The following is a 13,264-nucleotide window of genomic DNA, read 5'->3' as shown; positions in this document are numbered from 1 at the left end:
GCAGAAAGAGATACAAAAACAATGTTTCAATGGATGACTATCAATACTATCACGATTTAATCCTTTCATCTAAATGCAAAATGTGTGGTAAAGCGTTTACATATGCTAATAAACCAACATTGGATAGAATCGATAATGAAAAACCACATACCAAAGAAAATTGTCAGTTAATGTGTTGTTATTGCAATGTCGTAAAATCAAATAAAGATGAAGATGTTCAACGTTTAAGAATCAATTTAAGAAATTATGCATTAAAAAATAATTTACCAATGACTTTAGATTCAGTTGAAGCTTATCACATTCTCCGTAATGGAATTACTGGTGGTCTATCAAATGTTCAACATCGTGTTAATCTTAAAGGAATCACGCACATTAATAAACTTTCATATAATCCAGAAACTAAAACTGTATCAAATGAGGACACCACCAACATTATGACTCATTTCGTTGGAGTTGACTTTAATTCATTATATCCTTCATCATTTTCATCTAATCCTCATGATTTCATTCAATATACTGACCATAAAATGTATATGCCGGGAAGATTGAATGGTGTTATCATTTGTGATACAGCAACAAAGAAAGCAAAAGCACTGGGAATATTAGAAAGAAAAATACTTTATTCGTGGCTGAAGTAAAGGGTCACATTGATGAAAAATACATTAATGATTACATAAACTTTTTACCGATAATAAGAAACTTAGATATTATCACAGATGAAAAAACAATTGGCAGTTTTATGTATAATTACATGAAATCAAACAATCTACCAGTTGACCAGAAACAGAGAAAATTAACTCAGTTAGCATCAACACACAACCAATATCAACCATTTTCTTCTTATTATCTTTGGTATCTAATAGACAGATTTCATTTTATCATTGATGATATTCAATCAATTTTAACATTTACGAAAAACACTTGCTTTAATGAATTTGCGAACGAATTTATGAACGAAAGACAAAAGGCTGAATTAGAAGGAAATAAAGGAAAAAGTTTATTTTGCAAGATTTCACTTAATGGATCATATGGTTACGATGCAATGAATACAAAATTACGCAAAGACTAAAATAATGAATGCACAGAAGGCACGCGTTGCATGTATGTCAAATAAGTTTAAAAACATAAGAGAAATAGGTGAAGATACGTATCAAGTGATGCTTAAAGATAGATTTTATAGATGTGATACATGTTTACAAGAGGCATTCTTCACTTTAGATAACGCAAAATACTGGTATTTGGTTTTCATTTATGATTTTATGTATAAATGCATGAATGTTAATCGTTTTCATTTCATTGAAGGTGATACTGATTCATCTTATTGGGCAATCGCTGGCGACCCAAATCTTCCTAACACTCAAGCATTTCAAGCAATTGTTACTGATAAACAATTTTTATGATAAAAACATTTACAAATTCGCACCTTTTGATTTCTTTTGTTTTGATGAGAAATTTAAACCTAAATTAAAGAATAAAGCTGAAGAAAAAGCACATGAGAAGAAGTTATTGGGTTTAGCAATTGAGAAACAAGGTGATAACATGGTTGCTTTATGCCCCAAGTGTTATACATCATTCAACGGTTCAATTGATGGAAGTGATTTTAAAAAGATTGCACAAAAAATGAAAGGAGTTAGTTTACGACAAAATAAACAATTAACACCTAAAAATTATTTGGATATAATAAATGATAAAGTGATATTTGATGGTCAGAATATTAATTTACAACTTAAAAATGGGTCAATGACTCGCTTAACAATTGGTAAGACTGCATTAACAGGAGCACACACTAAGGCTGTGTGTTGTGAAAATGGATGTTGTATGCCATTTATTTAATAAAATGCCACAGAAGAGACAAAAGGAACCGTTAATGATGTTTTTGATACTATGATTCAAAGAGGTGGGCACCCTTAAAACATTTATTTTATTTTTATATAAATGGATAACTCAGATTTAGAAAATTTAATTGATGATTTAGTACTTAATCAAAATTTCTTAGTTATTATGAATTAAAATCATATCTCCAAAAATATAATAATAATATAACGGGTGATGATATGGAATATTATTATCCATATTATGAAAATGAAATTTTGAAATATCATAATAAAATAATTTCTGAAATTAAAGACAAAATTAAAAATAATGAATATTCAAAGGGAAAAACTAAATCACAACTGAAACAATTGAAAGATTTTAAAAATAAAGTATTAACAGAAGAAGATATTGATGAATTATATAAATTATATAATCCTGAGCCGCAAAAGCAAAAGGAGCAAAAACAAAAGGTGCAAAACGCCCAGGTCCTTCAGACCATAAATGAAGCACAAGCTTTAATTTATGATTCATTAGTTAAACCATATTCAGCCCGACTTTTAAATGAAGATCAACTTTTGGAATTCATCCTTCAACATAAACTCGAAGCGGGAAAGTATATTAAACCTTTATATACAGCATATTTAAAACAAATGAATAGAATACATCCAGAATTAATGAAGGAAGGAATGAATTCCAAAACTTCATCATCCAAAATCAAAGCAGATAAAATTAAACCACTTGCAACACCAAAACCTCTAACGACAGTACCTGCAACACCAAAACCGCCTCCTCCTTCAGTTAATCCTTCATCATTCACTTTATTATATCCATTTCAAACATTAAAGAAACAAAAAGATTTTAAAAAGGATTTCAAGATATTAAATAAACCAATTGACCCAAAAATTCAACCGTTAAAGGAAAAATTTGGTCGCCCTTCATTTGCACCATATCCATATTCATATGAAATCGATCATTTAGAATATTCAAAAGGAAACGTTACTTATTTATTTGCCATTAACATTAACACCAGATATTTATATTGCATTCTAGTGAAAGGGAAAACAGAACAGGAAACAAGAAGAGCTATTCAATACTTACTAGATCATGAAAGAGTAGATAATATCAGGGGTGATGGTGATAAAGGATTTCAGGCAGCTATGACTCATTATTTCCCACAAATTAATTTTTACTTTTCATCCTCTCCATATACGTTTCATAATAAAATAGTTGATGCGGTAATGAGAACTCTTAGAGATGCGTTAGGGGTTAACGGTCAGATATACTGGGATGGAAATCATGACTCCATCATACAGCAGTTAGTATATTATTACAATAATACATGGCATAGAACAATAAACATGAAACCGGTGGAAATGAAAAATGATATTTCAAAAGAATGGGAATATATTAGAAAGCAAATGGAAAGGTTGAATGATGTTAAACGTGAACAAATTAATTCGGGGCTCATGAATTTTAAACAAGGAAATAAAGTTTTAATTCATCTCGATTATGGAAAAACTGATAAATCAATGACAAAAGAAGACGAAGATTTGACACAATAGCTGAATTTGTTAGATATATTAACGGCAATGCATTAGTTGAGGTTAACAATAAATTAATAGAAATTCCGATTTATTTTATTACTCCATTATATTTAAATAATATTTAATTTTTTTTATTTCGTAAGAAATGAGTGACAACGAAGCATCCAAGAGTCCAGACAATGAATATAAAAAGAAACTAAACAGAATTAAATCAAAAATATGCTATTACAAAAAGAAGTCGCAATGCGGTGGGGTTGAAAACGATAAAGAGAGGAAAGAAATAATCGAAAAATTAGAAACTTACCGTTCAATCCTTAAACTGAGTGAAGCAAAAATAAAAGAATTTAATAGAATAAATAAATTGATTGGAAGAGATGAATTTAATAAAGATGAATTTTTAAACTCAATCCAAATTTAATTTTTATTCCTCTTCGACAACATCTCTCTTTCCATCATTACTGCATAACCACATTTTCTCAGTTTTAGTGGTTTGTTATTTTTAACATGTTCTTGCATCATTTTTATCATTTCCTCCCTTGTTATGATTCGTGGTAAATTTTGAGCTTGTGGGGTATTCATTTATGATAAAAATAAAAATTTAAATTATGCCGTTTGCTCTTTTGGAGCTCAGGACTTTCAGTCCGTTCTAAAGTTTGTTTCACAAACATTGAGCGTTCATTGAACTCTATACCATGTGAATACAGTCATAAATGGTGGCATGTAATCTTTACTTTGTCCCGTTGTTTGCGTATATCCTGAAACGCGATGTGTATGGTTTCCATCTCCCTGAGTGTTACCCCAGAAACAATTTATAGCAAACTGAACGTCGTCTTTAACATCATATCCTTTACCTTTTTTCATTGCCGACCAATCCCAAAATTTATGCTTATGCCAACCCGCTTGAGATGTGCTTAAATCTATGTAGTGACTGTGTGCAGGTAAATTTTCACCTGTAATCGTTTTACTTCCACCCATTTCCTTTGAAGAGTTTGCACAATACAAAAACCTGTCGACTATTTGAGTCCAAGTTCCAAAACCCAGAACTGTTTCTGGATTTGTTGAGTTCATTGACGTATAAATAGAGCCTATAGGATATAATGTTTGAAGCATTTCTGTCTTTAATGTTTGAAGCTCTGTTTTGTCTGCTTTCTTGTCATATAAATCTTGAGCAGTGAATTTAATATTATGTTCATCCTTCATGACATAAACATCTTTACATCTAATGTTTCTCATCGTCGTTATGTCGTCATCCGATGTTAAACCTTGTGGAAAGTTAGGAGGTTTACAATATAATGCATCCCCACCAGTTTCTTCAACCGTTCCTTCAATACTTTCTATAGCAACAGTTGTAAAACTTGTATGTGTATGAGTCTTATTTGCTTTCTTCTCTAACTCATCGTTAACATAAGTTTTATCAGCTTTAAGGTCTAAACATCCAGAAACCCATTCTGTATCAGCTTTAACTTTAAAAGTCTCAAATGTCCATTCATGATACCATTCAACCTTTTCTTTAATTTCATTATCTTTTTCATCAACATAAACCAAATTTGCCTTCTTCATTAACTCACTATCCACATATTCCTTATCTGCTTTCTTCATTATGTCATTTAGGAAACCTTTTATGAATTCCTCATTTAAATTAAATCTTCCAATCTTCAAAACTTTAGGAAATGCATTTAATGCGTAATATCTTTGTTCTTCTGGTGGAATTGATGTTATATCATCCGTTATCCTTTAATTTTTGAATTCATAAATAAAATTTCTTTTATATTTGATATCACTGCACCACCCTTGCAAACGAATTCAAAATGGTCATTTTTCAATACTATCTCCAAATCTCCATATTTCAACCTTTGTGTTTGTTCTGCCGTCTTTGAATTATATGCATATGTGGCGTAAGTAATGGTCTGTGCCTTAAGTTGCTGTGGTTGCTGTTGTTTAATCATTTATTATGATTTAAAAATAAATATTTAATCCGTTATCTCATCAGCTATTTTTTCTATTTGAAATTGCCATAATATTTCATTCATAAATTCTAAATCACAATCAAATAGGTCAGTTATTCTAAATTTAATATTTGATAAATCTTTTGAATGAAGAATAAATGAATTCCCGGATAATTGAAACGGATATGATAAAGAAAATGTGTTTAAGTTGATGGATAAAATGTTTTGTATTGATGGGTAAGAGTTAGGGTCTAATGTTTGATGTGAAAATCTCATTGGGGTATTAACTTTATCACATTTGATTAAAATGAAATTGGAACCAGTGTCAGAATACAAAACATCCCCAACATCTTTTTCAAAATTTAATATCCCCAACAATGAACGAAGATGAGGAGTACAAAATTTAATTTTCAGCGGAATTTAATAAGGTTATTTATTTCATCAAGTTCAAAAAGTTTATCAGGTTTTGATTTAAAATTTTCTTCATACCAACGATAAATGATTCATTTAAATAACTTAAAATTGTTAATATCCCATTTCGTATCACATTATTTATATACATATCATACGTTTTTTCAAGGTCATCTTTAATAAATGATATATAATCTGAAGGGTCTAAAAGAATGGGATTAAATTTACCACTCACAGAAACGAGAGTAACATTATAAATTCCTAACTGTTAAATTTAATTCACAACTATTATTCGAAATAATATTGATAATTGACATTTTTATTACGATTAAAAATATGGTAAAGCGTTATTTTCCAGTGATAAATAAAACTAGAATAAGATTACCTCAAGAATTCATAAATTCAACGAATAAGAAATTCATTCATGTTATAAATTTCAGTGTTTTCAGAAAATATGAGTCAATGTCATATTCATCATCGGGTTATATTTCACTTCATTCAAATTTAGTTCAATCAAACCCATATAATGACCATTTCATAAGATTTTCAGATGGTATTAAAAATGCAATTGATAGATTAAAATATGAACAGATTGACAATATCGAATTTTTGGAATTTTGGTTTAAATATCCTGATGGAAAAAAGATTGAAGTTAAAGATAAAGCTGATACTATAACAAAAACAATTACAATGACCGATCCAGATAGTGGGGAACAAAAAGAAATAAAACAAACGATAGAAACTGGTGAAAGGTCAATTATTATTGATTATGATTCAAAGGATTATTATTCAATAATGTTAATGCTTGAATATTAAATGCCTTAACAAAGAATTTTTCAAGTGATATTTTATATTCATCAACTATTTTATTATAAATATCATTATATGTTAAATGAAGTTCAGTTGTTGTTCCGTTCTTTGATATCTTAATTGTGCTAATATCCTTTATAGGATTTATTTTGCAACTGTTCCGCAGCATGAAACCTCATCATCTATGAAAAATTGAATCTTAACGTCTGAATCTTGAACATCACAAAGAATGGCGATAATGTGAATTAATGATTCATAAGGTAAAATAATTAAACCGGATTGATCAATTAAATTTATTATTGAATCATAATTATCAGTTATTATATCACGGTAAATTTTCATTAATTCAGAATTAATGTCTATTTTATATGGCGCATTGCGACTGGAATCGTATATTCCTGGGTTCTCGATGTTTGATGAAAGAGGTGGGGGGTATGTTGGATAAGTGGGGATTTCAACGGGTTCTTTACCGGGTTCAGATAAAATGATTGGGTCTCCATTCTCATGGTTTTCTTCATTCTCCTCATTCTTCGGTAAGTCACGAGTTAATAAATTTGGTTGAGTTGCTGACCTTGTTAATTCAGGACTAACATTAACTTTAACATTTTGAATAATTCGTGATTTATCATCATTTACGTTATAACCAACCGTAATCTCTGCTTTTGCGTTAGTGTTCTTTTGACTTGTGAAACGTCTTCTCATTTATAATCGAATAAAAAAGAAAAATATATTTAAAGTTTTATTTAGTTGTTACGGTAATATCCCAAGGTTCATCATTGTTTGCTTATACTTTCTTTGTAACTGCACCAATTATGTTATTGATATTGCTTTGAGTTTCTTCCAGTCTTATTTTATCATTTACAATATCTTTAATCATTTCATTACATGCATTCTTAAAACCATCTGATTTTTCTAATTTACGTCTATCACTTTCTTTAATTAAATCAAAGTTATAACCTTGTTGAGAATAAAGTGGTTTCTTTATCAATTCCTTGAACGCTTCTGCAAGTGAAGATGAAGAAATTCTTGCCACTTGAATTGGTTTAAATTCTGCTTTCATTGCTTCTTTCTGTTCATTGAACACTGGATCGAATAAAGCAACTTTAAAGAATTTCTTAGCTGGAATTTCAGGTCTCAAATTTGCATATTGACCATCAAACTGATTAACATATCGTGGTAATCCATCCGGTCCCTCTTCAATAGCGTTTAATTCTTCATTGAAATATGAATATGGATTATGACGGTATGAATTAATTGGACCATGTTCACCTTCTCCAATGTATTGTTTAACAGCTTTTCCATTTTCATCAAATTGCATAGGATAACATTCATTATATGCTTTACGTTTAGGATAATCAGATACAGTTAATTTATAACCATTTATGACTTTAATATTACCTCGACCATCAGTAACGAAAACTTCATTTATACCATCAGGTTTTCCATTTGGACCCGTAATGTCTGCTTCGTGTGCTTCCCAATTTGGTCCATGACGTTTGGCATATGCTTGAGCTTCTGGTAATGTTAAAACATTTCTCATTTGTTTTACATCTTTTTGAAGACCGGCAACAATGTGGACTAATTCTTTCATTCCGTCTGGAACTTTCATAGTTCTATTATACGCACCCCCCTTTTTGTTTGTCCCTTGTTTTAATGGAACCTGTAGAAGATTTGCTATTTCTGTCATGTTTAATTATAAATAAAAAATAAAAATTAATTATAAAAAGTTAATCAAATTTAACACATCCTTTATTTAAATCAACTATTATTTTTCCATGTTCACCTAATTGCTGATATTGTGTGTAAAGTTCATTAATGCTCATTGGTAAATTCACTTGATAAAGCATAACGTTCAACTGTTGACGACTAAAACCACTGAAAATGAAAAGTGTTGATAGATTTGATTTAATGTTTGTGCTTAATGCTTTGAAGTATTGAACAGCCATGAAGAATGAACACTGAATGTGTCGACATTGAGTTAATAACTGATTAAAATATGATTTCTCATTTGTGATTAGTTTTGATTTCACCGCATCATCTAGAAAAATGAGTGAATGCAAAAATTCTTTATCAAAATTTGAAATAGAAAGTGTTTCAAATAATTCATCCCGTTGTTTATCAATAATTTTATCCTCTAATCCTTGCTTCTTGATTGTATTATATAATTCTTTATACATTAAAAAGTTTTTTAAATAATCTTCTGCTTCTTCTTGTGATAAATAAATAATTGGAATTTTGATTAAATGCTTTAAAGATTCAAATGTATCATCTGAAGGTGAACCTGAACGGTTGATATAAATTAACACATGTGAATGGGGGAAGTGTTAGCAATAATGATAATTTGTTTTAATATCGTTAATGTTTTACCTTTATTTTGTTTACCAATTGCTGCAGTGATTGAATTTAAGTAACATTCAGAATATGGAATTTTCATTAATTTTTCCTTAGATAGAGCATTTCTATTATCACTCAATGCTTCATTAATCATATCATCTACGTATGTATTATATACTCCCGCTAATTCTTCAGAATTTAAATCCATTTAATCAAAAATAAATTTATAATTTTAAACATTTCTATTCATCAATATTTCATCATATGAACTTCTATACTGTGGTGGTGTACCTGTTGGATGATATTTCAAACCTTCGTCCGGTGTCCATGTCCAATATGTAGTCCTAGTAAACCAAACCTGAGGAGGATTTGTCACCTTTGAACAGTAAGTGTCATTTACACCCTGAATGATTGGATAAGCTTTCACTTGTACTGTAACTTGTGAGTTGAAAGTTTCTAATCCATCAAAGAATATACCCGCTCCATCACGTTGAACTGGAATAGTGCATAAGAATGAAGTTTGGTCTTTCCATGTTCTAGCTAATGGCGTGCCATTATCATCATTCAGTGGTCTAGTTAATGAGTCCTCGTATTCTTCTGTGCATTCATTCACTCCATCTAAATCAGAAGCTTGAAGCATACGTGTAAAGAATATATCACCCACTGTGGTCATCGCTTGATCGGGAAGTTTCTGGAATCTATAGTGACCTGAAGACCTCGAAGCATTGGATTTTCTAAAACTGTTCTTTGCATTGCATTCTTCGGAAATGCTAACACAACATCTGTAACATTATGAAGAGCGTATGAGAAATCTGAGCTAATACCTTCAGGAGTGATGCAACCTCCATTTAGTGAACGAACGTCAATATGTTGAGCTGGAATCATGAATGGATCTTCCTTACTGAATAAACGTGGTATTGCTTTAACTGATTCTTCAATTAAACCGTATCCTGGTGTAATGCATTTATCCTCTAAAACTTCCATCTTTGTGCATGAAATAATAACGTCATCAACTGTTGCGTCAGCAGATGTAGCGGCTAAGCTTGTAATTAATTTGGCAGGAAGTCCGATTTGTTGGAATTTGCGATCATATTTATAAACATGATTCATAATCTTTTCATAATTTTCATCAGTTATCTTTTCATAAACATAATTTTGTAAATCAGCAACTCTTAACGGGTCAACCTGACAAAATACTAAAGTATCCCTGAAAACATAATATTTAAGAATGATTTCACCAAATGATTTAGGATAATCATCGAACGCCTGAAATGCTAACAAATCATTTACCGGAATAATCATATCAAAAGTGATATCAACTTCTTCATTTGCTTTCTTGAAAACTTCTGAAGGGTCAATATATTTACCACATACTGAGTTATCATATTTTTGAACATTATTATATAACGAATGAACAAACTTTTTAACTTTCCTTTCTGATTTTGGTTTATATGTTGCAAATGCGAAAGATTCACGGGCGCAATCCATCTGAAGATAACCGGCATCACCTCTTTCGGTTTCTACTTCTAATTGTTTAAAGCTTTGATTTGATGATTTGTAACCAACGAATAAACGCATGCATTTAAAAGCGGCATCACATGTGAAAGCTTTATTTGAAACTAGAGTTGCTTTAACTTTGCGTTTAATATATGTGTCACCTAATTGGTTCACATCATGAGCCGGATTTGTAATTCTTAAATGAGTTTGTTTATCATCAAAATATGGAGCATCAGAGTCATAGCATGAACTTTCAAGTTCTCTATAGAGATGATATGGAATTCTGTGAAACAGGTTCTTCAATGACAGAAGGTTCACCTTGCTCTTGGTTTTCTTCTCCTTCAGTGTGAGCAGTTGGAGAATGTAAATTATCATCTTCATACTGCTCATTTGCTTCCTCCTCCTCTTCTTCTTGCCTTCTAAGTGCTTCTAACTCTGCAAGGCGGTATTTTCTATCTTGTTCATTTCTTATTTGAGCTGAAGAGCTAAGAGGTGGAGGTGGAGTTTTCTTTTTGGGTGATGATGTCGCTTTCATTGTCTTTGTAATATCATATTTCATTAATTGATCTATTTTGGCTTTAGTTCTGTCAATAGCATATAGTAAACGATTAACTTTTGCATCTACAGGGGTTTCAACAGGTTGACCATATCCTGGAGGGAGGATTTCTTGCATTTGCTGATTTTCAATTGATTCTTGTATAGCATTTCGCATCGCTTCCTCTTCATTGTAATTATATCTTCCATATAACATTTTTATTTTAAACAGACACTTTTTTGCATTCATTTTTTTCTCTTTTTTTTTCTTTCCTGAATTTAAGCATATTGGTTTGGGAAATGGTCTTGGAAAATTTACACCGAAACTTGAGCTTGTAAGGCTCAAATTTCGAGATAATAAGGTAACATGCCTGAAAGTTCAATCTAATAGTTGATTTGGAGAGAAATAAAGCTATAAAATATTGATGATTTATGTGATATAAATATCTTGAAGAAAATTCATATATATACAAATGATTAAAAAGTTAATATCCATTATTAGAATTTGCACAATGTGAAAGAAGGAATTGGATATATTCTATACTTGAATATTCTTCTGCATGATCATGAAGTGTTTTCCCATCATTATCTTTTTCATTGATATTTGAATCTTCTGAAAGAAGAATATTGATTTTTTCTATATAACCTGAGTTATTCGCATATATGGTGAAATAAGAAGTCCAACTATTTCTTCTTGTTTATCCAGTACTGCATTATGAAGTACAGTTCTTCCATCATTATCTTTTTCGTTGATATTTGCACCATAAGAAATAAGAACTTCGGCAGTATCTTTATAATTATTCCATGCTGCATGATGAAGAGCAGTTATTCCATCATTATCTTTTTCATTGATATTTGCTTTAAAGTAGAAAGCAGTTGTAATCATTTGGATGTATGCTTTATTAAGACATCATATACTTTATTCGTATTTTACCAAATAAAATCCGGTTTTGATCGATAAAGTTTGAAATGAAATCACAACATGCATTCAATAGTTTTATTGAATCAAATTAACTGCTTGCATTTTATTTTATTAAATTTAAAAAGTTTTTTTTATATATCTTCAAACAAACAAAATATTTTATTTAGATTTTTCTTGAGCAATAAAACTCAATGCAGAAATAGTAACAGGATCAGGGCTTCCTGCCAACGTCAATCTAGTTACTACGTCATTATAAAATTCAGCTTCATAATTCAGCTGATAACCAAGATAAGTTAGCCACATCATACAGCCACTTTTGATTGTATTTGGCTTGGCATATTTTATCAAAACTAATGTTCTCATTATTGATTTTTCAGATGGAAATCTTCTTCTCGCTTGTTCCAGAATTTGAATTGATCCTCTTTCGTCATCAGATATGTACTTAAGAATCGCTTGATTCGTGATCGCATCCGATGTTTGGATGTCGGATATCATTTTCAAACACTCATCATAGCGTTTTGCCAAGAAAAGAGTATGACCACAAACAGATCTGGCTAAAGTACTTTTAATGTGATCATCTGGTGGCAAAATATTAAGGGCTGTAGTGTAATCCGAAATTAAATTTAAAGCATGAGCGAATTCAACGAAGAAAGTGGGACTTGGAACGTCAATACCTAATGCACGACATTCATCAAGTATATATTGGTACCTCCCGACTGCTGTATGCGCATCCCCTTCTTCGAGAGATAATCTTGCAAGTTTGTAAAGGGTAGAAATGGAGCCATGGTTACGGATACCAATTTCTAAGCGTGCATATAACTGGAGAAGCGATGTTTGCTCTTCGTATCTGCCCATTACACCGCAAATTTCGGCTGTATTGAAAATTGCAGTGGAAGATAGCTCTGATGAGGATTTCATGGCTTGTGTAAAATAATTTAGAGCTAGTTTTACGTTTTTCAGCTTGTAAACGCAGATTCCAGCGCCAACAAGAGATTCTGAGATTCTGTAGTTATTTTTGGATGATTCAAGGAAGTTGCTTAGGGACTCTTTTATATGGCCTAATGAAAGATGACAGCATCCGGCTATGTAATGTGAATAAATTTCATTATAATCAATATATTTGAGACAATTTTCAAAATCACCTTGAACAAATGATCCCCATAGCTTTGAAAAAGTTGATTGTCGATCTTTTAGTCGGTTATCTTGAAATACTAGGCATAATGCGTCATATAGTTTTTCACATTCTGTAGAAAGATCATTTTCGTATGCTATATCTGCAAATTTGAAAGCAAGATCTATGTTTTGATGTGATGTATAGTATAATGCAACATTTTTCGAATGTATATAAATTGAACGCTTGCGAATTGATTCATCTTGTATTCCATTTAAATGTATGATTACAGATAAAGCATCCTTTTCTTCCATTTCTTCATTTGACGCAAGAAATTTTG

General features: G+C 30.8%; 9 protein-coding genes and 1 pseudogene across 10 annotated transcripts in view, besides 3 other annotated features; 2 read left to right on the top strand and 8 right to left on the bottom strand.

Moving 5' to 3' along the window:
• The first annotated feature begins 29 nt into the window (after positions 1–29).
• Positions 30–747, top strand: TVAGG3_0858480 (annotated as a pseudogene). Its single transcript has one exon. A coding segment is annotated over exon 1 (718 nt).
• A 2,000-nt stretch (positions 748–2,747) lies between these two features.
• Positions 2,748–3,392: a mobile genetic element.
• Positions 3,393–3,504: 112 nt separating this feature from the next.
• Positions 3,505–3,777, top strand: TVAGG3_0858460 (uncharacterized protein; the record flags this gene model as incomplete). The annotated part of the gene is made up of 1 exon (XM_051249632.1): positions 3,505–3,777. The coding sequence occupies one exon, from the start codon at positions 3,505–3,507 to the stop codon at positions 3,775–3,777; it is 273 nt and encodes a 90-aa protein (XP_051085107.1).
• Positions 3,778–4,034: 257 nt separating this feature from the next.
• Positions 4,035–4,958, bottom strand: TVAGG3_0858450 (phage tail repeat-like family; the record flags this gene model as incomplete). Its single annotated transcript, XM_051249631.1, has 1 exon — positions 4,035–4,958. The coding sequence occupies one exon, from the start codon at positions 4,956–4,958 to the stop codon at positions 4,035–4,037; it is 924 nt and encodes a 307-aa protein (XP_051085106.1).
• A 1,712-nt stretch (positions 4,959–6,670) lies between these two features.
• Positions 6,671–7,228, bottom strand: TVAGG3_0858440 (uncharacterized protein; the record flags this gene model as incomplete). The annotated part of the gene is made up of 1 exon (XM_051249630.1): positions 6,671–7,228. The coding sequence occupies one exon, from the start codon at positions 7,226–7,228 to the stop codon at positions 6,671–6,673; it is 558 nt and encodes a 185-aa protein (XP_051085105.1).
• Positions 7,229–7,310: 82 nt separating this feature from the next.
• Positions 7,311–8,135, bottom strand: TVAGG3_0858430 (uncharacterized protein; the record flags this gene model as incomplete). The annotated part of the gene is made up of 1 exon (XM_051249629.1): positions 7,311–8,135. The coding sequence occupies one exon, from the start codon at positions 8,133–8,135 to the stop codon at positions 7,311–7,313; it is 825 nt and encodes a 274-aa protein (XP_051085104.1).
• A 175-nt stretch (positions 8,136–8,310) lies between these two features.
• Positions 8,311–8,954: a mobile genetic element.
• A 138-nt stretch (positions 8,955–9,092) lies between these two features.
• Positions 9,093–9,500, bottom strand: TVAGG3_0858410 (uncharacterized protein; the record flags this gene model as incomplete). Its single annotated transcript, XM_051249628.1, has 1 exon — positions 9,093–9,500. The coding sequence occupies one exon, from the start codon at positions 9,498–9,500 to the stop codon at positions 9,093–9,095; it is 408 nt and encodes a 135-aa protein (XP_051085103.1).
• Positions 9,501–9,529: 29 nt separating this feature from the next.
• On the bottom strand, positions 9,530–10,438 carry TVAGG3_0858400 (uncharacterized protein; the record flags this gene model as incomplete). The annotated part of the gene is made up of 1 exon (XM_051249627.1): positions 9,530–10,438. One exon carries the CDS (start codon positions 10,436–10,438, stop codon positions 9,530–9,532), a length of 909 nt encoding a protein of 302 aa, XP_051085102.1.
• Positions 9,530–10,438: a mobile genetic element.
• Positions 10,439–10,619: 181 nt separating this feature from the next.
• On the bottom strand, positions 10,620–11,108 carry TVAGG3_0858380 (uncharacterized protein; the record flags this gene model as incomplete). Its single annotated transcript, XM_001312238.2, has 1 exon — positions 10,620–11,108. One exon carries the CDS (start codon positions 11,106–11,108, stop codon positions 10,620–10,622), a length of 489 nt encoding a protein of 162 aa, XP_001312239.2.
• Positions 11,109–11,528: 420 nt separating this feature from the next.
• Positions 11,529–11,777, bottom strand: TVAGG3_0858370 (Ankyrin repeat family; the record flags this gene model as incomplete). The annotated part of the gene is made up of 1 exon (XM_001312237.1): positions 11,529–11,777. The coding sequence occupies one exon, from the start codon at positions 11,775–11,777 to the stop codon at positions 11,529–11,531; it is 249 nt and encodes an 82-aa protein (XP_001312238.1).
• Positions 11,778–11,949: 172 nt separating this feature from the next.
• The window catches only part of TVAGG3_0858360 (TPR-like family), a gene marked incomplete at both ends in the record, with an annotated part of 1,465 nt that continues 150 nt past the window's right edge, over positions 11,950–13,264 (bottom strand). Inside the window, one exon of the mRNA XM_001312236.2 lies at positions 11,973–12,731. Within this exon, the coding sequence (XP_001312237.2) occupies positions 11,973–12,731 (759 nt within the window).

The sequence above is a fragment of the Trichomonas vaginalis genome, chromosome VI (genome assembly GCF_026262505.1).
Source record: "Trichomonas vaginalis G3 chromosome VI, whole genome shotgun sequence".
Lineage (NCBI taxonomy): Eukaryota > Parabasalia > Trichomonadida > Trichomonadidae > Trichomonas > Trichomonas vaginalis.
The sequence above is the reverse complement of the archived record's forward strand: the minus strand, read 5'-3'. Positions and strand labels throughout refer to the sequence as shown.